The 24,242-nt window shown below is 41.7% G+C and overlaps 1 protein-coding gene across 2 annotated transcripts in view; it reads right to left on the minus strand.

Annotated features, from left to right (window-relative positions):
- Positions 1 to 24,242, minus strand: part of LIMK1 (LIM domain kinase 1) — a 48,343-nt gene that overhangs the window by 11,365 nt on the left and 12,736 nt on the right. For both annotated transcript variants that reach the window (XM_007436980.3, XM_088152392.1), the window contains 10 exons: positions 18,436 to 18,574; positions 10,675 to 10,784; positions 8,473 to 8,664; positions 7,457 to 7,562; positions 7,168 to 7,334; positions 5,300 to 5,483; positions 4,686 to 4,772; positions 4,121 to 4,252; positions 2,476 to 2,535; positions 1,516 to 1,581 (listed from right to left, as the gene is read on the minus strand). In XM_007436980.3, the coding sequence (XP_007437042.1) occupies positions 1,516 to 1,581; positions 2,476 to 2,535; positions 4,121 to 4,252; positions 4,686 to 4,772; positions 5,300 to 5,483; positions 7,168 to 7,334; positions 7,457 to 7,562; positions 8,473 to 8,664; positions 10,675 to 10,784; positions 18,436 to 18,574 (1,243 nt within the window). The remainder of the gene's footprint in view (positions 1 to 1,515; positions 1,582 to 2,475; positions 2,536 to 4,120; positions 4,253 to 4,685; positions 4,773 to 5,299; positions 5,484 to 7,167; positions 7,335 to 7,456; positions 7,563 to 8,472; positions 8,665 to 10,674; positions 10,785 to 18,435; positions 18,575 to 24,242) is intronic.

Genomic DNA, 24,242 nt, shown 5'->3' on the forward strand with positions numbered 1-24,242 from the left:
GACTGATTTCAGTATTTTATTTATGAGAAACACTAGTCTCTGAGAATCTAAATCCAAGCAAAGTAAAATGACACCTGGAAATGTCATGCAAAAAACCTGTAAAGTTTAACCACTGCTTTATCTAATAAATAATGTAAATATTAAAGTAAATGGCATGTATGTTTATTGTCTAATCCCAACCCCAATGACATTTTTAGTTTTATTTATGAGGCAGGAGTTGTATAATTACTATTTTAGGGGGCTGAAAGTATTGCAAAATTTGAGAATCCTGATATGAAGCAAGGCAACACAAGGGTGAGCAACACCCTGAGTGGGTACCTGGGTTCTCCCAAAACTTGATGACTGAATTAATACATTTTCTAAATTTGTATGATACACCTGAAGCATAAACTAACCAAACAGGCTGGGTTGACAGAACATATTAAGCCTCCAAAGTACAACAACAAAACTAACCACAATGAAATCTAACCAAGCTTAGCATTTGATGCACATACAATCACTACATTTTTAAGTGATCTGGTAGCATGTGCTCATCTTATGTATATCCAGCCACTTTATTTAGCCTTGAGAAAAGCTGAATAAGGAGCAATATAACAGTACTGAATGGATGTCACCCTGAAAGTCCACACCTGTTCTTAATCATTCCAGAGTGCAGAAAATGGAATAATGGGATGGATTCTGATTTAATGTTAGAAAAAGATTTGTTAACAGCAAGAGCAGTTTGACAGTGGAACCAATTATTGAGACAGCAGTGGGTTTTTCTTTACTGGATGTGTTCAAGCAAGACTGGACAGCCATCTATCTGAGATACTTTAATTTGGATTCCAGCACAGGACAGGGAGTTACTCAGTGGCCTAAATCAGGATTTCTCAACGTTGGCTCCTTGGCACTGACTGGGGAATTCTGGGAGTTGAAATCCATACATCTTAAAGTTGCCAAGGTTGAGAAACAATAGTCAAAATGGTTTCTTCCAATTGTATGATCCTGTAATTTTATTTACAATTCCCTCTTTTAGCTTTCAGGAAAATAAACAACAAATCAGTCTTGGATTAGTCAAGGAATGAGTTCCTGCCCCTGAGAAATCTACCTGTTAACTTGTTAAAAATGTAGGAGACAATAGAGGGAACAAACTTGAACTTGGCTACTAGTTCCAAGTTCTCACTTTCTTATTCACACAAACATCTGAAACAAAGCAGAGGTTTGGAACAAAGTACAATCTGAAAACAGAGCCAGGTTTCTATGATCTTGCATCCTAAAATGTCATATATTTCCATGAATCAGAGATTGTTACATTCAAGACCTATAATAATCTTCTTCATTTGTTGTTAAGAGGATGTTCTGAAAAACTAAGGTTACTCTTCATAACTTACCTTCTCAAAATGTGACCAGCAACACTTTCTTCTTGCTTTCAAAATTATTTTTATTTTTTAAAAAGAAACAAACTTAACAAAGCAAATAATACAAATAAAACTTAAATTAATTAATGAATTAAGCATTTGACCAGTGCCAGCTTACTTCTCGCACAAGGCAGTTGTGTGTATTGAGGTCCCTGTGAATGATGTTCATGGAATGGAGATAAGCCTGAAAGAAAGGGATGGGAACAGGATGGTTAGAAATTCTGTTAGAGTTCTTTCATAACTCCTCTCTTTTTAAAAAGGATATTGCTGACCTCACTTTATCCAGGACTGCTAGATGCTCTTACCCTTAATACACTTAATTGTTCCCATTTCACAGGAGGTTGAACTGTGATTTCTAAAATGAAAATTGACCCAACTAGTGTGTAGCATACAGTACGTGAACCCTCCTGCCTCAGTTTGCAGGATTTGCTTCTGGACATCTATAGTTAAGGTCTCAGAACCACACTTTTTAAATAGTGCTCTGGAAAATTTAGGTCAGGAGCAAAGCACAGGAAACATTGTGAGTTAAGTACACAGTTAATTCTAGCAGCAATATGATTTCTCTAGTTTTGCATGTACCAAATCTCCTTCGCCTACCCTTATTCATAAGTGAGTAAAAATGAAACCAACTGAATCAAATTCAGAAAGTTCACACAATCCAGCACTGTGGTTACAAGACTGGCCAGTGAGTTATTCTGGAAAGCTCACAAGTAACTTGCTTTGTTATTTGTACCAAGTGTATGTCGCTTGAAGTCATGGAGGCTTCATTTGGTGAACAGCCTTCATGAATTGCTCACATACTTTTTAAATGCCAGTGAATAAGATAGGAAATTTTAAAACGATTCCCGCAAGAGCCTTTCCTGATGCCCCATAGCAGAGTTTCTCAACCTTAGCAACTTTAAGTTGTGTGGACTTCAACTCCCAGAATTCCCCAGCCAGCATGCTGGCTGGGGAATTCTGGGAGTTGAAGTCCACACATCTTAAAGTTACCAAGGTTGAGAAACACTGCCACATAGAATTGCTGGCTCAACCTGCTGCAAACTTATTCTCACTCAATAGGAGAGTGCAAAGAACTCACCATCCCTGAAGCAATGTCTTTTGCAAAACTGACCCGCTGGCTCCAGGGATACTGACTGTCCTGGAAGAGAAACATTGCTGGTGAATGAGGTATCTGGAAAAGCTGGGGTGAAGACTGTCTGGGCAAAAAAAACCCGGGGCATCTCACTTCTATCAGGGTGTGGAGAGAGCAGTAGGGTTGAGATCTCCTCCCCACCCCTGGCCCTATTTAAACAAACCTTTAAAATTTAGCTCTATCAGAGCATCTGCAAGGAGGGGCAGAGGGGCAAATGATGACACAGGTAAGATTAGATGTGATGATACTATTGTGCAAAAGATGTGATTTACAAACATGCATCAGACACCATTCAATCATTAAATAAGCTCCATTTCAATGATGACATCATTATGTCCATAGCATCATACCGTAGTGGCTTGTTATGGGTGCCCCCGTGTGAACATTGTTATAAGGTAGTGGGTATTTTATATGTTAAGCTGCAATAATTTTGCAGAAGACTATGGAGGTGTTATATGGTAAACATCCTGTCTGGAAATCAGACTGGAAACAGTGAGGTTGGGAAGGTCACTAGGATCCAATAGTGATGGAGGAGTGGAGGATATGAAGGTGGACTGGAACATGAATCCAGATTGGCTGAACCCATTTCTTAATTTTGCAAAGACTGTGGGGTACAAAAACAGTTCTCAAAGATATGAATGGGTGGGGAATAGAGAGATGGTTTGGATGGCTAGGGAACTTCATTTGGGAATTTAAATGGGATTTGGAGAATCTGAAAAGTTGGGGAAACATCCAGATATACATGAACACATCCTTATATACAGTTTCACTGTGACTGCTTCAACTAGTGTCAGGTGCTATTTGAACAGACTGCCTCAATAGAGACAAAAAAAAAAGTCTGCCTCTCTGACCAATAACATCATCACATCATATTATTTCTCTGGGGTTATTCAGTTCAAAATGAAGCAATGGGAAAGTATTGTTGTGTGAGTGAGGACCAGGCCAAAGACAGAAAGCCTCACTTACAATATATATACTGGAAAGATCTCCCCCAGTTGAAAGCTGTTGGCATTTGTCAATCCCCATTTCTAATTTAATGTACTGTATAAACGCATGTGCATTATTGCAGCTTAACACATAAAATACCCACTACCTTATGACAATGTTCACACAGTGATGCCCATAAAAACCACCACAGCATGATGTCAAATCGATGCTATGGACATCATGATGTCATCACTGAAATGGAGTTTATTTTTGCAAACGCTCAAAATAACTTGCCTTTTTTCTGAATCAACCTGATTTGAGCTGGGAGGAGGAGAAAGTTGGAGGAGCTTAGATATCACTCCAGTGCACAAAAGCTGGGTTTGGACAAATGCTAGACTAAACTAAAGGACCATTGAGTAAATTGTGGTTCAGGATGGGAACGCAAGCACTGTCTTAACATGTAGTGCCAACTACGCCATGATGTTAAGTCATAATACAAGTTGCTTGGGCACAGCATGTTATATGAACACAGGAATTGCGTTTTATTAACCCTAGTTCACTGTGCTGTGTGAACCCAGCCAGACTGTCTATCCTGCTCTCTCTCCTCCCGCTCAGCATGCTTGATGTTCTCACATTAGATCTTATGTAAGTTCTATGCCCTCACCATGCTCTTAATGATCCCACGAAGTGTGCCTCCCTTGATGTACTCTGTGATGAAGTTCAGTCTCTTGTCTTTGTAGAGGACTCCAATGAACCTCAGCACGTTGGGATGTTCCAGGCAGCGCATTACCTTCACCTAAGGAACAAAACCACAAGACAGTTAATCTTGCATTTCTCAAGATCTCTTGGTGTGGACAGGAAACTACAGGGCATAAAGCCATCAGAAAAAGTTTGGCAGTTTTATAACTTATTGGCCACTGCCTGTTTGCCTATAAGCCCTGTAGCTTTGGGGACACCACAGAATGAACATTGTGGAAAATATTGTGGAGGAACAACTAATCATAGAATACTACAGTACTTCTCTGTATGAGACCTAAAGGAATCAGAAATCCTTGCTTACAGTTTCAGAATACCAGGGATCGCCATATGGATTAAAGAAGAGGGGCACAGATTTAAATTAGGCAACATCTGATATGGAGGAGTAAAGAGCAAAAACTTAAACTATACTAGTAGGAAATCAGCAGAAAGGGAAGTTCTATAGCAACTGGGCTAAGTTGGAGCAGACCAACCTCTTTAAGAAATGTTCTTTGGGTCTCCTCATCAAAACGGATAAGTTCCTTCATGACCATCACTTCTCCAGTCTCCCGGTGTGTCACCTGGTGAAGGAAGCAGATGGTGTTTAGGACATCAATGAGGATAAAACATTTAGAATCATACAGTTACAAGGGATCTTAGAGGCCACTGTAATGGGCTGTGAAAATAACCTTCAGAGACAAGAGGAAGAGCTGCAGGGGTCTGATAAACAAAATACGAGTCCAAAGCAGGAAGGTAATTTGAGTAAGTGTCACAGAATTGACCCTCCCTAGTTCTCTTTAGGATAAAGGCAACGAGGGGAGTCACACTGAGAGTTACCTTAGAAGTGTCTAGTATTTAGTATCCCCTAGAATATGTGTGGGCATGGACCAATTTTTTCAATTTCAATTTTCTAGGGTAAGCTAAACAATGCAATTATTTTCATGTATCTGCTAGTCCAACCTCCTCCTCAGATTTTTAGAGCCTTGAGCCACTGAGCTCATTATACATTATAGAAAGTCCTATACATTATAGAAAGTCCATCAACAAGCTGGTTAGATCAAGCAATAATCTAGATCCAGGGAAAGGGCATAAGATATCATGCCTGTACCTTAATGGCCTGCCCAAAACAGCCCTTGCCCAACACCTCGCCATGAATGAGATCTGAGGGGCGGAAGATACGATGAGGACGGGAGACAACACGCAGCGATTCCGAGCGACCAATGTCTTTCCTCTGGGAGGAGGGGGAGCCCAGAGAACTGGAACAAGGCGACTTATCAATGCTGCAGCTCCTCCTGTGCAGAAGAAGAAGAAACACTCTTCTCAAGTATACATCAGGCATGCCTTTCTCACAAAAGAACAACTTCCAGATGCCACAGATCTCTTTCTCTAGGTTCAGAGGGAAACTGGGGGGCTTTCATCATGAACTGCTTCCCATTTGCCCTTAATTCCAGCTTAATTAGGAGAACACAGCTTGCAATTTATCCTCACCTTCTGTGGATCTGGACACTACAAAATGGCCATTTTCATATGAGTAGAATCTGCACCTGTCTTAAATCAGGGCTGGGCAACCTGAGTTATTATTGATGTTCTGCTGCTCAGTGACTCCCTATGAGGCACATACCTCCTGGGCTCACATGCTCCCCCTTTTCTTCCAGCATGGCATCAGACTTATCTGTCTTAGAGAAACCACGGTTTGCTGCAGTGTCCAAACCATAACCAACTGGTTATCATCAAGACAAACTGCTTACCACCAATAGTTCCTAGAAACAAGCCAGCTGACTTCTTTCCAATTAGAATTAAATTTAGATCAATTTATGTAATTTATTTAAAATTATTTAATCATAAACACTTTTACTGAAAGTGTTTAACAGAAGCTGGAGGGAGTCTCCTGGACCCAAAGATCAATTGGGAGGGACAGAAAGGGCAGGCTGAGACAGAGTGGCAATGCTTCTCTGCCAGGCATGGGGCAGCGTTATAGAGTATGTTGCAATTAAAAAAAAAGAAATTGCAACTTTGAAAAAACCCCAGTCTTTTGATATTTACAAATGTTCCTCTCCCTGCCTTAAGGAAAGCACTGATTACAACTGCACCCCACCCCACACAATAGCCACATTTGATGAACCTACAGAACTGCTGAGAGCTGTTGACCTCTGCTAGAGTATAGCTAATTCACAAATTTAAACTGTCTTTACTCTATATTGTCCCATGCACAGAATCTTAGAAAATGCAAGCATACGAAGGAGCCTACAAGGAGGAATCTGATGTACTTTGGAAAAAGACATTTCCTAGGGTGTGTTGGTCACCAACAGATGGAACTGTAAATTATTAAGCAGAGAGAGGCAGTGTTTGAATAATACACTTACCCAGTTCTCTTAGCAGCTGTATCACAAATATGCTAAACTTGGTTAGCGTTAATTTTAGTTCCCATTTAGCCCATTTAGTTCCTTTACACTCTAGTGCAGTGTTTCTCAACTTTGGCAACTTTATGATGTGTGGACTTCAACTCTCAGAATTCCCCAGCCAGCATCCTGAGAATTGAAGTCCACACATCTTAAAGTTGCTGAGGTTGAGAAACACTGCTTTGGTGTATTGTACTAACCCAGGAAATAAGTTAATTCAGTAAGTACATAAAGGGCGATGTGGGAATGAAGCCAGCATGAGACTGGAAAAGTAGAAATGGAAGTTGGCCAAGAAGGCACCATCTTCAGGTTTACCGGGGATTCTGCTCAAAGTGGCTCCTTTTCCTGCCTGCCCCTGCATGTAGAATCGCAGGGCAGCCTTCCCAGTCTGTTGCCTTACCTGACTCGGAATTTTGTAAGTCCTGTAAGTCCTGTCCTGACACAAACTTCAGGGCACTAGACTAGGGAACAAAGCACTAACGGTTTCCTAGTTGTTTTTCTCTAGCATGAAAGGAAAGGCTCTTGTCTGGAGGAGGGGGAATCTACTTCACAGAGCCATCTTCTACTCGATCCTTACATGACAGAGCGTTGGCGAATGGCTGAAGGGTCTGGGCATGGTGTATGGTTGGGTGAATGGAGGGGACTGCGCAGCTCTGAGAGGGGGCTGCTTTCAATCATCTCATGAGGGTCATGTTCGATGGTGAGCTGCAGCAGGCGGCTGGTCTCTTGGATCAGAAGATCGATCTGTAGAGACAGAGAAGGCAGGCTGAGAAGAGCAGCAATACGTCCTGACAGGCATGGGGCCACATTATGGAAACAAAAATGAGAAAAGGATGATTGATTCAGTACTGAAAAAAAAAGATCACCTCATCTAGAGGGACATGACGGATTGGTGTGCCATTGATTTCCAGGATGCGGTCACCAACATGGATGGAGTTCTTCATATCAGGGCTTATGCAGTCTGGGTTTAATCTAGGGATAGAAAATGAGGCAGCAAAGGCAGACTGAGGTTACTCTGTCCTGGCACATACCTCCCAAACTAAACCTCAGGAGAGTGATACGTATGCTAGAGCTTCCACTGAAAACTAGAGAAGAGGAATCAAAATACTTGGATTCCATCACCCTCCTCTCACGATCAATCAACATGATGTAGACCCACATTCTTCAGCCAGGTGTCCTCCAGATGTGTTGGGACTGCAACTCCTAAGCATCCAGTTTCGGACTTCTAGGTATTGCAGTCAATACATCTGGAAAAGGATTTGTGAAATGGATAGAACTTATTAAACAGTTCCATCTCCAGAATAAAAACAGGTTTTTACTTTGTCAGTTGCCCTTCTCTTGTGAATTCAACACTCATATTCTCATGATATTCTGCAGATACTTCAATTATATTACCAAATATTCCCTGAAAATAATATGCAGTTATTTGATTCCAACAGTAGCAGACTGACTGTGTCTGACAAGTAATTATTGAGTGATTTCTTATTTTGTAGTTATTTGCCATGTAACACTCTTGAGAATTCCATGATATTGGATAGACAGCTTGCAAATGCATGACTTGTATTATAGACCTGATTGGTAACATCCAATGGTAATCGGTATTTGAAATCTGACAGCTTAGGACAATTCTTATTTAAAGCCTATCTGAACCAAAAATATGCTAATAAGACTAGGTGGAGGTAAAAAAGAAATGCCCATCAAATTTCAGACACATAATGTTAAAAAATTTACATTTGTAATGAGAAGCTTGGATGAATGCCAAACAGTTGTAAACATTCTCTTTCATTCAGAAGACCCCAGAAGCCTGATGTGGGAGGCAACTTCACCTGTTCTACAACTTCTGAAGGACAAAATTTCCTAATGGCTGGCAGTCTGTACTCACTCGCGAACGCGCACAGTATGTGGGTGCTCAGAACCTCCATGCTTGTCAATGGAGACGGAGAAACCCCGCTTGCCTTCGGAACATGCTGGGATAGACACCAGGGTGACAGTGTGTGGAATCCGGGTGCCAGGAGATTCTGGAAGCAGCTGATCCATCACAGGTGTCACCACCATCTGGTAATAACAGTGCCCACTGCAACATGGAAGAAGAGGCACCACAAGCTAGGACATTCATTCCCAAACCTCACGATGAGAGAGCCCAAGGGTGCCACCAGAAACTGACTGAAGAATGCTTTAAAAGCCTCCTGAGGTGAGAAGCGCCAATATGTCTCCTCTGAAGGAGGTAACTCCAGTAAAAAAGAGAAAGAAAAAGAAAAGAACAAGAATAATTATTCTTCTCTTTTTCTTTTCTTTTCTTCTGTACACCTTTTATTCTCTTTTTTCTTTACTTTCTCTTCTTTCTGAGTTTAGTTTGTATTTTCTTTTACTACTACTACTACTACTATTATTATTATTATTATTATTATTAACACTTTCAATAAAAATGATTAAACTGAAGGAGGAAACTCCATTGGAAATAAGTCAGCACCCCCACTCTAAAGATGTAGTAGACTGACTTTTCTGGACATGCAAAATAAACTTCTGCTGCAGTGTAAAAGAGGTAAATATTTATTATAGTTCAGGAAAAAAATAGTGTGCTTCAAGCAATGAACATTTCTGGAGGGCTAGAGATGGAGTATTAAATGCAGTCTGCCGTGTACAGTGGAGACGCTTATCTCCACTGAGAAGGCCTATCGAGGGCATTCTCCGAATGGACAGGTAACGGGTCTTTGCTGTGGCTTTCACTTGCCACTTTTTTTTTGCACTAAAAATGTTGCTGACTGTTTTATCATGCAAAGCAGGAAAAAGATAAACTCTCACTCAGCCCTTTGTAACTTCTCTTGCTCTACCTAACCCTCCTGTAGTGGTGGGACCAACCATTCTCAAGGCAGGAACAAAAAGATACACCCTCCCCATATTGTGTCTGATGCCTACAGCCTAACAAACCTCCCGTCCCATCAATGGGATGCAATTCATAAGCAGCTGACTAGGCAATAATGAACAAAAACTCAGTTTTATTTTACAGGGGAAAGGGGGGAGTATAGCAAAAGGAAGTTAGATGAATTCTTTAAAAGTAAGTTTCTGAATTTAAAAAAAATGGGATGCAATAAATAGGTGATGCACAACAATAGTTGCCTGTATAGTTCTAGGTTTGTACTGGGCCTGTTTCATTTTCTTGGAACAGGACTGGAAGGTGCAGTGGAAAGTCAAAAGCCCCCTGCTACTGTTGCTCTGCTTTTCATCTTCAGCCCTCCTTTTTATAACTGCTTTTCCTTGTCTCCATCTCTCCAGCACCACCAGTCTCCTGTCCCCACAGCAGCTCCATGGGGTCAAGATGAGGCTTGAGTTCTAGGCATTCAACAAAAGGCCCCACTGTTTGATTATAATCAAGTTATCTGCAAATAAAGGCATAGGAGGTAAACCCAGCACTCCTGGGAAGGGACAGGGGCCTAAGTTTGATCTATATAAGCAAATAAGTTTAAAATCAAAATAAGTTTATAAAATCAAAATATTAAGTTTTAAAATCAAACAAGTTTGATAAAATCAAATAAGTTTGATTTGAGAGCCAGTTTGGTCTAGTGGTTAAGGCACCAGGCTAGAAACCAGGAGACTGTGAGTTCTAGGCTTTGCTTCAGAGAGTGATGGTAAGAAGACCAAACCCAAAACACAGTGTAGCTGATGGCAGGTTCTGGCTACAATTCTTGGCATAAGTTTATGATCTCTTTCATAGCCTTTTTCCAGGGTGCCTCTTGCTAAGATCAGGTCTGGTCCTCTGCCACATATCTAAATGATCCATACAGGCTTTCGGACCAATATATAGTTACGGTATCACAGGAATCTCAGTTGGTTCCACACAGCAGACTCACTGAGAAATCTTTAGCACTGTGTTCCTAGTGAAGGTTACGTAATATAAGAGATACAATATAGGGATAGGATGTTGGGCGTGGACTGGGTTTTTCCAAGTTCAACTTCCCATTTGACCAGGGAGCAAACTGAGGCTAATCACTCTCTCTCTCAATCCAAGCTAACTTACAGGGCTGTCATTGTGGGCTTAAAATTAGGGAAAATCCCTATGACTCAATTCAGCCAAACTCCCACTCACCAGTAAAGCTTGGATCGTTCCACCAGCGCGTAGGTATCTCCATCACCGATGAACACCTGGCAGTTCAGGCAGCTGAAGCACTCAGGGTGGTATTTTTGCTCCCCGGCCACCTGGAATAGGGATGGATAGACATGAGCTTTCATCACTCTTCCAGTACTTACTTCTCAACCACCATTTTTGTGGTGATTCTTCCCACTGTCCCAGCAGTATCACAGAGCTCCTGTTCAAAAGAAGAATTGAAAGAGACGAAAGATTATTCAGTTTGAGTCCTGAAACTAATCATACGCAGGCTCAGACACTGAAGGTCTGGGAGGACGCTCAGGCCTCTTCACACTGCCAGAGAATGAGATTTGACCACACTCTAGAGAGGAAAGCATCACATCTCAAGGAAAGACATACAGATGGGAGGCCAGGGTCATGCAAGGGTAGAACAGGCAGAAGAGAAGAGGCAGACTGACAATCATCCCTGACTCAGATAAGTATTTAGGTAATCCATTAATTAGCAAAACATTGAGTTTGCACAACAGATTTAATTTGGTTGCTGAATTAATCCATTTTCTGAGTTCACACAGCACACTGAATTATTTATTAACTATTTTTATATACCACAGACTCCTAGAGACTCCTGGTGGTTTATAGAATAAAAAGATAAAACATCAGATAAAATCAGCCCTGCCCCACCAGAACCCCAGCATTTCTCAACTATTAAAGCAGTGTTTCTCAACCTGGGCAACTTGAAGACGTGTGGACTTCAACCCCCAGAATTCCCCAGCCAGCATGGCTGACTGGGGAATTCTGGGAGTTGAAATCCACACGTCTTTAAGTTACCAAGGTTGAGAAACACTGATTTAAAGTGTTCAGTCTTCTGGAAAATGGCCAGGGAAAGTGCCAAACGAACCTCAGGAGGAAAAGTATTCTGAAGCATATACAGAGCAGCAGTGAGTTCTTGCTCCTCCCCTCTCCCCTTGTTCCTTATTTGGGGGTGGGACTCTTAACAGCCCTCTTTTGGCTGAATAAATTGGAGGAGTCAGTTCTATTTGGTGTATCTGGGCCTTCAGTACCAGGCCATGAAGGTGTTATAAGTTACAATCACCAGTTAAGATTGTGCTTGGAAGCCAATGCAGAGCTCACAGCACCAGTGTTATTTGTGGCTTTCACCCCTCAGCAGGCAACTGCATTTTGAACCAACTTCAGTTTCTGGATAGTCTTTAAAGGCACCACCTTGTAAAGCAAATTACAGAAGTTAATATGAAAGATGATGAGGGCATTGGTAACTGCTGCCGGGGTATCATGCTTCAGAAAGGGCTGCAACTTCTTCTACCTATCTGGCAATAGCAGTGAGCCTAGGAAATCCCCCAAGTTATGGATCTATTCCTTGAGGAAGTGTGCTTCCGTCTCCAGAATTATTGCTGGAGAAGGTAAAGGGTTAGTTGGTTTCTGGACAAACAGCACCTCTGTCTTGCAGGAAAAGTCTGAGCTTGTTTATACCCATCCAAATCCTAATAGCTTCTAGGCCCTGGGTTAGAACTTCCACCAGATCCCAGGCTCAGCCTGAGGTAGCAATGTATAATTGGGTATCTTCAACATACTGAGGATACCATACCTCAAACCAAGAGATGATCTTACCTAAAAGCTTTATACAGAGGATAAATAATGGAAGGAAAGGGATAAATCCTGCAACACCCACAAGTAAGCCATCTCCTGGACAATCTCTTTTCTCCTATTAACACCAACTGGTACTGCCCACTCGGAACCACTACAAAACAGTGCCTAACTCCCAACTTTCACAGGCAATCCAGGAACATACAGTGGCCACTGAGAGATCTGAAAGGACTAGAAGGAATGTAGTCCTCATATCCAGGTCCTGCTATAGGTCATCCACTAGGACAACCAATGCCTTTTCCATTGCAGGTCAAGGTCTGAATCTTGATTGGAAAGGGTCCAGATAATTCCCTTTAGTTCCCTCCACAACGGTCTATATCTGGACTCCCACCACACTTTCAACAACTCTTCCTAGAAAAGGAAGGCTGGAGACTGGCAAGTAGTGATCAAAATCCAAGGGTGGCCTCTTCAGGAAGGTGTGCACTATAAACACATCAAATGGGCTGGGTTTGCATAACATGCTGAGCCACAAAAACCTAACCAAACCACAACTTTGCCTGGCATGCTTAAAATCTTATATAAATGCAGCCAATTTAATAATAGAAATCTATCTTAGCCAAAAAAAGCAAAGGGTCTGCAAGCCCTAGTAAAAGTAAGGAACACAGTGAAAAAATGGGACTGAGATTAAATATAAAGAAGGCCAAACTAATGATAACAGGTACAACAGCTACCAGTCTTAGAACTGACAATGAAGATTATATATGATCACAGCTGCAAGACTGTTATATGCACGAAGATGGAAAGACTCACAAATACCTACAGTAGAAGAGTGGACTATTAAATTAATGGATTTGGCTCAAATGGTGAAGCTAACAGCCTTAATAAGAAATAATACTGTTTCTAAATTTGTCTCCTCATGGCAACCCTTCCTAGATTATGTGCTTGGGCTGGGAAAAAATGAAGCTTTGATTGTGGGATTTAATGATTAGATGGTTTGTGTTGATATAATGTGAATTAGGATTAAATAGTGGTAAGAGATTAACTTTTTAAAAATTTGTACTTATATCTGTATCGGAGATAGTCGGAAGTCACTTTTTGTTTCATCTTTCTATTTGATCTCACTCTTTTAGTTTTTGTCTTTTTCTTTCAGTTCTATCTTCTCTCTTTTCTATATCTTCTGATTTGTATTTTGATTGTACTTTTTATATATTTTAATAAAAGTTTTGACCTGAAAAAAAAGAACTGACAATGAAGATATTGAAATGTGGGTAGCTTCTGCCTCTTAGGATCAACTATCAACAGTAAAGGAACAAGCAGTCAAGAAATACGCTGCAGACTAGCCCTTGGGAGAGCAGTCATGAAGGCCTTGGAAAAGACATTCAGATGCCTATACTGACAAAAATCAGAATACTGCAAGCCACGGTATTCCCTGTGACGCTCTATGGAAGTGAAAGTTGCATTTGAAGAAGCAGGCTAGAAAGAATATTGATGCTTTTGAACTTTAGTGTTGGAAAAGACTCCTGAAAATACATGGACAGCCAAGAAAACAAACAAATGGATCATTGGACTAATCAATCCAGAGTTCTCACTCAGGCCACAAATGGCAGGTAGGTAGGTAAGTAGGTTCAAATTATCCTACTTTGGACACATTATGCAAAACTTAGCTCTCTGGAGAAGACTCTAATCTGGCAACAGTGGAAGGAAAGAGAAGAGGATAACCAGAAGCAAGGTGGATGGACTCAGTTATAGTGGTGATGGTGCACCGTTGGAAGACCTGAAGGATTAGGTTAGGGACAGATCGTCATGGAGAAAATCTATGTGGTTGCTAAGAGGCAACACCAGCTTGATGGCACATAAGCAGTCAATAAATCAATCTTGAACCAAATTAATGTGATGATGTGATGATGGTGTCAGCCATCACTCCTGATGTACCAGTTCTGAGTCAAGATTATCCACACTCCAGGTTCCTTCCTAGATGCTCAGAGCTTGTTTCATTGAATTCTACCTGAGGTCACCCTGCAGGACTCCCTTGTACTTTCATAATGATCTAATTTACTGCCCCATGCTACTGGCAGCTGTAGGCAAGTAGGCTCAAACCACCTGCTGCTTGCAACCGCATCTCCAAGCTTTCTTTGGTATTAGCTTTAACACTTCATATGATGGAACAACAGCTCTGCTGTCTTGGCCTCCAGACTGCACTTTTCTTCTCTAATGCTTTATTAAATCTTCCTCTATAGAAGTCTCAAGGCATCCGTAAGATCGAGCTTTTAAGCTGCCTTAGACTTATCACCGTCTTCTTCTCCCTCAACTTGGACTGTTCTGATTCCAGCTTCCCAGCACAGAGATCTTCAGATACAATAGCAAGGCATTTGAGGAAGGTAGCTCTATCTCAGCCTTGCCGAACTGAATCAGGAAACTTTTTTTTTTTGCGTGAGTTGAGTATCTGTTGTACATTGAACCTCCACATCCAACTGCAGCAGACACACTTAACACTTTAGATAAGCAATTTTTAACCTTCTGAGCTGTAGGCAGTGCAACAGCTGTGCCTGGTGAAACCTAAGCAAGATCTTTAGTATCTCCAGATCTTTCATGGAGTAAGATTCAGACTGTATTTGAAACTACCATTGTATTTTCCATATCGTATCTCCTCAGGATTTACTTCACATTTCCTCATTATCCACAGACAAAATTACTACCATGTCATAATTCATCCTGCCATGTTGAGACCTGTGTCCATATGTTCCAAATGCTAAAAGCCACTGTTGAGTTCACAGCTAATGTCACATTGTGGATTTCCTTCTCTGCCTTTTCTAAAAGGCTTTCTCTCATATTTTCCATTAGTTTCATTCCACAGCTGTTGTTTTCTGTCTCACTTGGAGGCATTCAATCCCTTTCTCATTTCTGCAGACACCTCTGACTATAAGACACTCACATAATATGCTCATCTTGGGATTGACCAACAATTCAATTTCCCTTTTAAGTCAGTGGTTTCCCAGAAGTCTCATGACACTCTCTTTAAAAATTTAAAGATAAGTGTTTCCCCATTTTGCCACACAAACAATTTTAATTTTCTTTATTGCACAATCTTCTTTAGATTCTATTTTTAAAATTTTTAAAATTTCTGTTATACTCTCATAAACTCATAGCAGGCCTCTGAAGGACAGAGTGCATGTTCATATTGAACCAATAGCTCTGGTACCAATTTGAGTTTTTGTTTTTTTTTTCTGGTGAAGCAGTTACTTCCCTTTTGGGTATTCTCTAAAACATGAATCAATAATTATTTCAAGCAGGGGTCACCATCATGTGTTTCTGCATGGTCAGAGATGCCAAAAATAAATATATATATTTAAAAAAGCACATCTAATTAAAAGTGTGAGCATGAAACTGAGCAAACTCAGGGAGGCAGTGAAGGACAGGAAGGCCTGGCGCAATATGGTTCATGGGGTCACGAAGAGTCGGACACGACTTAACGACTAAACAAAATTAAAAGTGGCCAAATTATCATGTGAGATCCTGCCAGTTTGGCCTTCTGATGAGATTTCAGCCAGTTTCATTTATTATTTTAAAATGTTACTATAATAACTACCACCACTACTACTACTACTATTCGTATTATTGATAGTCTCCTACCCATTATCACCATCATTATTTTAGAGGCCAGTGGGTTGTTATGGTGCTTATGTGTGCTACCAAGATCCAATTTAAGCTGTTCAATGAAGATCTCAATTTTCTACCTTCTGTGTCTTACAAATATGAACTAGAGTGTTGCTTTTTAAAAACAACTCAGTACAGGTAGTTCCTTGACTTACAACCAATTGTTCAGTGACAGTTCAAAGTTACAATGGTGCTGAATGAATGGTGGTTACAGCTGGTCCTGGAGTTACAGCTGTCCCAGCACCCCCGTGGTTATGTGATCATGATCTGGGTGCTTGGCAACCCATTCACACTTACAACCAGTTGCCAAGCACCCTGCGATCACGTGATCACCATCTGCAAACTTCCCTGCCGGCTTCCCCAGAAAGTCAATGGGGAGGCCAGCAGGGAAGGCCCCAAGTCACTGGGGTAAGTCTCCCCCACCCACGCACCCTCCCCAGCTCCTCTATGCTCGCATCGTGCCGGCCACTTGCGCACCCCCACGTACCCACCCCGCCCTGCGCCCCCGCACACCTTTCCCAACCCCTGCGGCACCTCTCACGTACTGCTGCACACTTTTCCCAACCCGCACAGCCCCTCTTGCGCACCCCCATGCACTCCCCACACCCTCCATGATCCATGCACCTCTTGTGCACTGCTGTGCACCCTCTCCGACCTGCGCCATACCCCCGCACCTCCTCCCCGACCCATGCGGCACCTTTTGCACACCCCCCACACACCCTCCCTGACCTGTGCAGTGCCTCTCGCACAGTCGTGCACCTCTGCACACCCTCCCTGACCCATGCCACTTGAGCACCACCTCACACCCTTGCACACCCTCCCTGATCCTCTCTCAACCACCTGCACACCCTCTCCCTCCTTCCCCACCTGGCAGCAGCCACCTGCCTGCTAGCCTGGCACTTGCAACTTTCTGCCAGCTTCCCCACTGACTTTGCTTGTGGGAAGCCGGCAGGAAGTTGCCTCACCTAACGATCATGGGATTCAGTTAATGACGGCAACTGGGACTGCAGGGATTGCCGTTGCTAAGTAATGCAGTCACGTTTTATGACTGCCTCGCTTAGCGGTGGAAATTCTGGTCCCAATTGTTGTTGTAAGTCAAGGACTACCTGTATGTTTATCTTTGTGCATTTTGCTGAAAAATTAGGTAATTGGAGTATTTCCCAGAAAGAGAGTAAGTTGAGTGGACTTTGCATTTATAATTAATGAGTTTGGACTCTGACTACTTCCTTTCCTATATTATTCTTAGAAAAATTAATATTCTCCAAAGCAACTGTTGTTTCCTTTGGATGTGCTAACCTGTTCATGACACATAATGCTCAGTGACAAGGAGAGGTAGTTTGGTAATCAAACTTGAGTGTAATTGACAATATTCTTTTGTATTAAGAACTGACATGAACTGAATTAACACCATGAGTTAACTAACAAATATACATAATAAATGAAAGACAACAAGGAAACTGTATACAAAATATGTGAAAACAGTGCCTTGATCTCATTAAAAACAGTGAGAACAAAGCTTGGTTAAAAGCAGCAGTGCTAGGTTTTGGTGATATGGGAGGTAGGACATGCTACTGGGGAACAGGGCTTAATACTTTCCTCTGTGCCATTTCCCCATGTGGTAGCCCCCAAAGATGCTATAGGCTCTGGAGAGGGAAAAAAGGCATATCCTGTTCACCATCATCTTCCACCTACATGGCTTTGTTGGGTGTGATGATGATGCCAAAGATGGTCTGCCTTCCCTCTAATTCACATCTCTTTTCTCCATTGCTGTTTTTAAGTAACAAAAAGCCAAAGGAAATAATTTAGGGAGATCTACCCTTGGGCAGTAGCCTCTCATACCATGTTTGTTTACCTCCCTCCCTCTGCAAACCCTGGTTGTTCCATGCCCATTCCCCCTCCTCTTTTGGATGTCCTCTTCTCTCTTTCTTCCCATTTCCAAAAAGAAGAGCTGTGGAAGGACCATTAGATTGAAGAGGTACCTGTCCCTATCTCTTGACTATGGCCATAGTATGTCTGAAGTGGCAGCATCCAGCAAAAATAATTCTTCATGGTTTAGTTAAATGCAGCTGCGAATCCAGTTCCAAAGTAGCATTTCTTGCACATCACTTCCGCACAGATCAACCTCAATCGTCAATGGCCATGGCCAGAGGAAAAGTATGCTGGATAGCCCTAGAGATCAGAGACGCACAACCAGGTCATCATCACTGCACACAGCCCCATAACAACCCATATTCCTTTAAAGGTGACCTCTGAATTGCCTGACCAAAGGGCAAAATTATTAAATACGGAGGAGAATAATCACAAGAATCGTATTTAATTCAGTTTAGGGTTAAATTTCCATTTAAATTAAATAATGTCATGCTGAGTTTTTGCCCTAGTTATTTCTTTTTCCTGTCCCACTCACTTTTTGGATTGTGATCACTTGCGTTGTTGACCCCAAAAATGTTAGGCATGTAAGCCAAGTTCCATAATCCAGTGATGCTCTCCCTGGATGTCTTATCTTACCATGACCAGCCCTTTGGTGATCTGCTCCGAACAGCCGTGGCACAGTTCCCCAAAGTGGGCCCAGTAATCCTTCTTGCAGTAGAGACGACCATCCTTCTCGTAGTACTGATGGGAAAGCAAAGCCCCACATTCGCAGCACCTGCAGTGACAGTAAGAAAATAAGTTTTCATTCTCAGGACTTTCAGTGGAAACCTACCGGATGCAGAGCTTCCAAAACCAGAGCTTGAAGGATGCATAACCTCACAGGTTCAGATGGCTTGCGTTCGCCCAGCATGCTTAATCTAGACAGCTACTAATTTAGTCATACCAAATTACTGTTGCATCTGGCAGCACATGTTTGCTAGGTTAAGAGCCACCAACTTGGGAAAAAGAGAAACCTTGTCCAGTTCCTCCAGTACTGCCTTGTTCCTGTGCAACCCAGGTGTGCTGGTGTTGTCTTATAACTTCAATGGCCATTTCTCTATTGCTTATACAGGGATCAGTGAGCACACCTTGGACTATTCAGCTGATTAGTGCTTAAGAAGGATGTTCTATGGTTGCCAAGCCTTGGCAGTGAGTTTTTAAATTGGAGCACCTTCTTTTTTCCCACTACTATCTACTTCTATGGTGTTTCCTTGGAGGACCAACTGAGTAGTGCAGGAAGACTAGCCTAGAAGTGACTATGTTTCTGGGTTCACACAGCACATCCTGACTGGAGGAAGATGTGTTGACTAAGGAATTATCCAGAATACTTTGGAACTAGAATGGTTCCCCTTTAGACCCTGAGTTAACTATGTTTTGGGGTTCACCCAGCAGGCTCATCTTGAAATGACCCAGTTGTGCTGTGTCAATGTAGCTTCTGAGTGCAATATTTTATATCACATAATGAAATGCTCTGCAGGCTAAGGGGGAGCAAATTTAAATGGCTAAACCCACACTTCCCTAGGCAAGGGGCAGTGTGAATTTAGCCATTGTCAGATGATTAAGCCCAGTCTTCCCCATTGTGGATTGCTACAGCTCTATTTTCTTGGACATTTTAATAATCCAACTGGGACACCCAGAGAGGATTGCATACTGGTACAGTCCAATCCTGGTCAAAGTAGGAAGCATTGCAAGTCTACATGCGTGTGGCCCTGATACAAAAAAGCCATTTATCTAGGATGGAAATATTTTGTTGCTGACCTTTCCTTTCAGCTCAATGGGAGAAGGACTCCATTCCAATAAGAAAAAGGAACTCCATTCCTCTCTATATCCTTTTTCCAAAAGTGACCTGCCAGATGCCTCCATGAAGCAGAAGATATGACGGCAGATATGAGACCGACAAAAGAAAATATTTCTTCATTCATTAATATAACTAATTCGTGGCCACAAATTATAGGGGGGACTTCAGATAGCTTTATATGGGATTTGGAGAAATACATTGAGGTCAACCCAACATATAAGACCCAACATATAAGGTGGGAAAGAGGAACCTCAATATTTAGAAAAAAAATATAAAGGCTAGGGCTATTCTGTTTCCATCCTTTTTGTGAGTATTTTAGGTGGGAGGAGCCAGACATGTAGAGCTGCTGGGGATTTCTCCTGAAGAAAAGAGAAATGACACAGGAGATTCACTTCCTATTTAGATCTGGTTGGTTGCAAAGCCTCTGTTTTTCTTCTCATAACACGTGATGCACCGCAAGAATCCTGTTAAAGCCACAGCAGCTGTGGGCAATTCCATTTCTGGAAGAAGCTCTGTGTCATGAGGGTAAAACTGAGATCACAGTCAGAATCTCTTCTAAAAATACAAAAGAAAGGGCAGCCTCATCTTCTCCACCCAGTTGAACCATTGTACCTATTCATAAAACCCCCAGGATTTTTTGGGGCAGGAAGTGGCAATGCGGTTTATGGATACCAAGCTACCTATGGACCTTATGCTGATCTATGACCATAATAAAGATTGTTTTATTTTGATTTGATTTACCTGTGGTAACCCGGAACTCTTTAGCCTGCCCCCCCACAATTATTTTTTTAAACTAGCTGAAATCTTACAAGACTACTAAATCTTGAAAGAGTTCAGTTCTTTTGTGATGTATTATGATATTTCAACCAAGAATGCAAAAGATTTCAATATTCTCCCATAAGACCATTGAAGTTCTCAGAGATTTGTGATTTAGATTTTGGCAATACAAAATACAGTACCCACGACACAGACATACACAAGTAAGTAGTTTTTCAACCTTGGTAACTTTAAGATGCGTGGACTTCAACTCCCAGAATTCCCCAGCCAGCATGCTGGCTGGGGAATTCTGGGAGTTGAAGTCTACACATCTTAAAAGTTGCTGCAGTTGAGAAACACTGGTGTAGTCAATGGGCTGAGTTTGTTCCACCTACTAGGCCACACATCCACACAAATAAATCTTTCCCAGAGCAAAATAAAAAACGAACCTGAAACCAAACTTAGCATGTTGGACAGCTGCAAACACTAAGTCTTTAACTAATCTGGTTAAGTGACTTGCACCAATCCAGACAGACAATGTCTGTCCTGATGTTATATCTCTCACTTCTTCTTCCTTTGGTTTTGTATTCAGCCCAAAAGTCTCTGCGGGTGTGCGGGTGTGTGTGTCAAGATGGCAGCTGCAGCAATCAAAGCCTTTTCCCTCTTTCACATACATAACTGTATTTTGCTGAATGCGCCATAGTGGTCTTGTTCATACATTACATAAATCCGTTATTCAGGAGTGACCATTCTTTGGCCCATGGGACACATACAGAGCCCAAGTCACTCTTCTTTGTGACAAATATAAAAAGTCACTTTTTTGGTGATGCACTTAAAAGGAGAGTTTAGATTGTGTGGCAACCATCTTGAATTTTCTGACCCTTCCTTGGGTGTGCCCTGCTTAGCTCCCCTTCCTATCAACTGCCAGCATGGTTTTTCTACAGAAACATAGATTCTCTGCACTCCTGGGTTGATTGGATAGAGTGTTACGCTTTTTGCTGCCTGATGTTCTGAAATAGTCTGAAATAATTAAGAAACTTCTCACAGATCAAGTTGCTTTGAGAAGGGAACCCAAGCCTAATATTCCTATTCAAATTGGTTTGTTCATGAAACTTTAGTATTGTTTGCAAACCATTTGTGTTGTTTTAGTACTGTCTTGATGCTTATTATTTACCATTTTAAATACATTCTAAGTCAGTGTTTCTCAGTGTTAGCAACTTTAAGATGTGTGGACTTCAACTCCCAGAATTCCCTAGCCAACACCTGGCTGGGGATTCTGGGAATTGAAGTCCACACATCTTAAAGTTGCTGATGGTGAGAAACACTGTTCTAAGTCCTTACTAAGCTTGGTAAAACTGCCTTCAACTTGTAATATTCTTCATTGGAGAACTGTCTCATTTTCAGACAAATGCATCTAAGTGTTGATTATTTCAATTAGGTCCTTGAGTCTAACTGAGTCTAATAATTCATGCTGGCCATGAATTTACCCTCTACCTTATCAGGCTATAGAAGTACAAATATGAACACTGATTATATCATCAAATTAAGAACTACAATTAATTTTAAAACAATGTATTGGAATTTGAGGGGAGCTAGAAGCTCTTGCCAAGCTCCCTCATATTCAAGGGCATCTGGTCAAAAAAGTTAAAATGGTGGGTGCAACCAGATGGTGCAGCCCCACCCCTTTTAATGGTATTGCATGACCAAAACATATATAAAGGGGTGGGGCTTCAATCACATGGCCATGGCCACCATCTTGACATTTTTTTGACCCCTCCTCTGCAGATGCTTATATTAATGGCAAACTAATTTTAGCCAAAGAAACAGAATTTTCACATGCTCAGAGGCACTACAGCTTAATTATTATTTGGTTGAATAATTTCACACTGAGCATTTGTGGACCCAACTTTTGTTACTCCCTGGCTCAGATAAAGTCAATCTTCCCCAATAAACTTGATTTCCATATCAGCATATTGGCTGCGTTCAGATGCTATACACATTTATTGAAACCGATGTCTCAATCACACAATACACTGAACCATAAACCAACCCAACTGGCTGAATTCACACAATGTACCGAATGACAAAAGAAAAAAAAATCTAACCAAGTTTAACATTAACGCAGCTAAAGATGTTGTGTGAAAATGTTATCTGCTGGGCAAAGCATGCTGTTCGGACACAGCCATTCTGTTCCAAAACAGATTTTGCCTGTTACCATGATTTATGATTAGCTGCGGGCATAGACTCTCATCATTCCTCGGAAAATAAAGTCCGCAAATGAAAAGTAGCAACGGGCTAAACGCTCTCAGTGAACTAACAGATTCTGTAGCTGACTAATCACCTGCCTTTTAGGATGTGAGCTAATCAATTACATTCACACGTATCTGACCAAATTGCAAGGTAAGTACCCTTCTAGCAATGCCAGTAGCATCAGATAACGTAAAATGTATTTTTAAAAAAATTCTTCTATGGTAATGACTGACCAGAACCAAAATAGCTTCTGAAAATCTGCAAGGCCTTAACTCTCCCCCCACTTTCCTTTTGCAAACCCCATTTGTTTCCTGGTCCTGCCAAACCAATGCATCAATAAATGGTTTAGCAATTTATCCACAAAAACCAAATCAATTCATTCTTGTCCGTTGGCAGAGTCAGGGAGAAAAAGTGTACTTCCTTCTGAATGTCCAGGCGGAAAATCCCTCTGCTTTAGGCCATTTGAAGGCCTCACTGCCTTCTCTGTCTCTTTCCCCAGCCCCTGACTTTATGCTTGATTTGGAAATAAGAGGAAAGGGCTCAAATATCTCCCGTACTCTTAGGGAAAAAGGCCACCTGCAAAGATTTCATACTGCTGCTCTCAGCTCCATCTCCTTTGTCCTTGAATTCTCTGTTTAGCCTCTGGAATCAAATGACCGACTTAAAACTCTCTCTCTCTCTACCCCCTCATCCCATATTTTCTGCTTCCAGCAGTTCTTAAGGAGCCAAGGGGGTAGAACCAGGGCTTCATCAGTCCCCTTAACGTGGTTTGCTCAGTTTTGGCTCAGTGTAATGTAGGAATCCAGTGACTGTGGCTTGCAAAGAGGTGCATGTTATTTTTATTGTCGAAAGCCTGGCTTTTATTAAAAGTAGTTTTAAACATGAATAGAAATCACAGTAATGACCAATGGTGACATCGCTGGGAGGAGTGGGGATGGCATTTCCTCCCCCCACCCCCAAGTCTGGGAGATGAATAAAATGGGTACATTATGCCTTCTATTTGATTTAGCCTCCCCTGAAAAGTATGCTTTTGCTTTATGATTTGCTAACTGAATTTTGATGACACTGTCTGGGGGTCTCTATGGGTGGATTCGCACAACTTATTTACTGACTCATTTAGGGTGAACTGAACCCTAAATGAACCAAATGGCTGGATTCACCCAACACACTAAGCCACAAAAAGATTAACCAAGGTTAACATTAACCAAGCCAAACCATCTTGTATGAATGCATCTGTTGGGATGACATCTGGGCTGGTCAAGTGTATTAAGTGGATGCTGCCAATCGGTGGGGTGAAGTGGTTAAGGTGCTGGACTAGAAGTGGGGAAATCCAGGTTCTAGGCCACCCTCAGCCACAGAAGCTCACTGTTTGAACTTGGGCCGGTCACTCTCCGCCCAACCCGCCTCACAGGGTTGTTGCTCTGGGGGAAATAGGAAGGGGTAAAGTGTTGCTTTTCGCTCCTGAATGAAAAAGCAGGATATAAACCTAATATGTATCTGTATGTGACGAGAGAAAGACTAGCATGTGATCTGGTTCTGCATGTTATTTAATCCTAGCCTAGAGGACACAGAAAAGGAGGCTCGGCTTTTGGGGCACAGA

This window comes from Python bivittatus, unplaced genomic scaffold (genome assembly GCF_059951505.1).
Source record: "Python bivittatus isolate LINGU-HERP-01145 unplaced genomic scaffold, Pbiv_v1 ctg000690_np1212, whole genome shotgun sequence".
In the NCBI taxonomy this organism is placed as follows: domain Eukaryota; kingdom Metazoa; phylum Chordata; class Lepidosauria; order Squamata; family Pythonidae; genus Python; species Python bivittatus.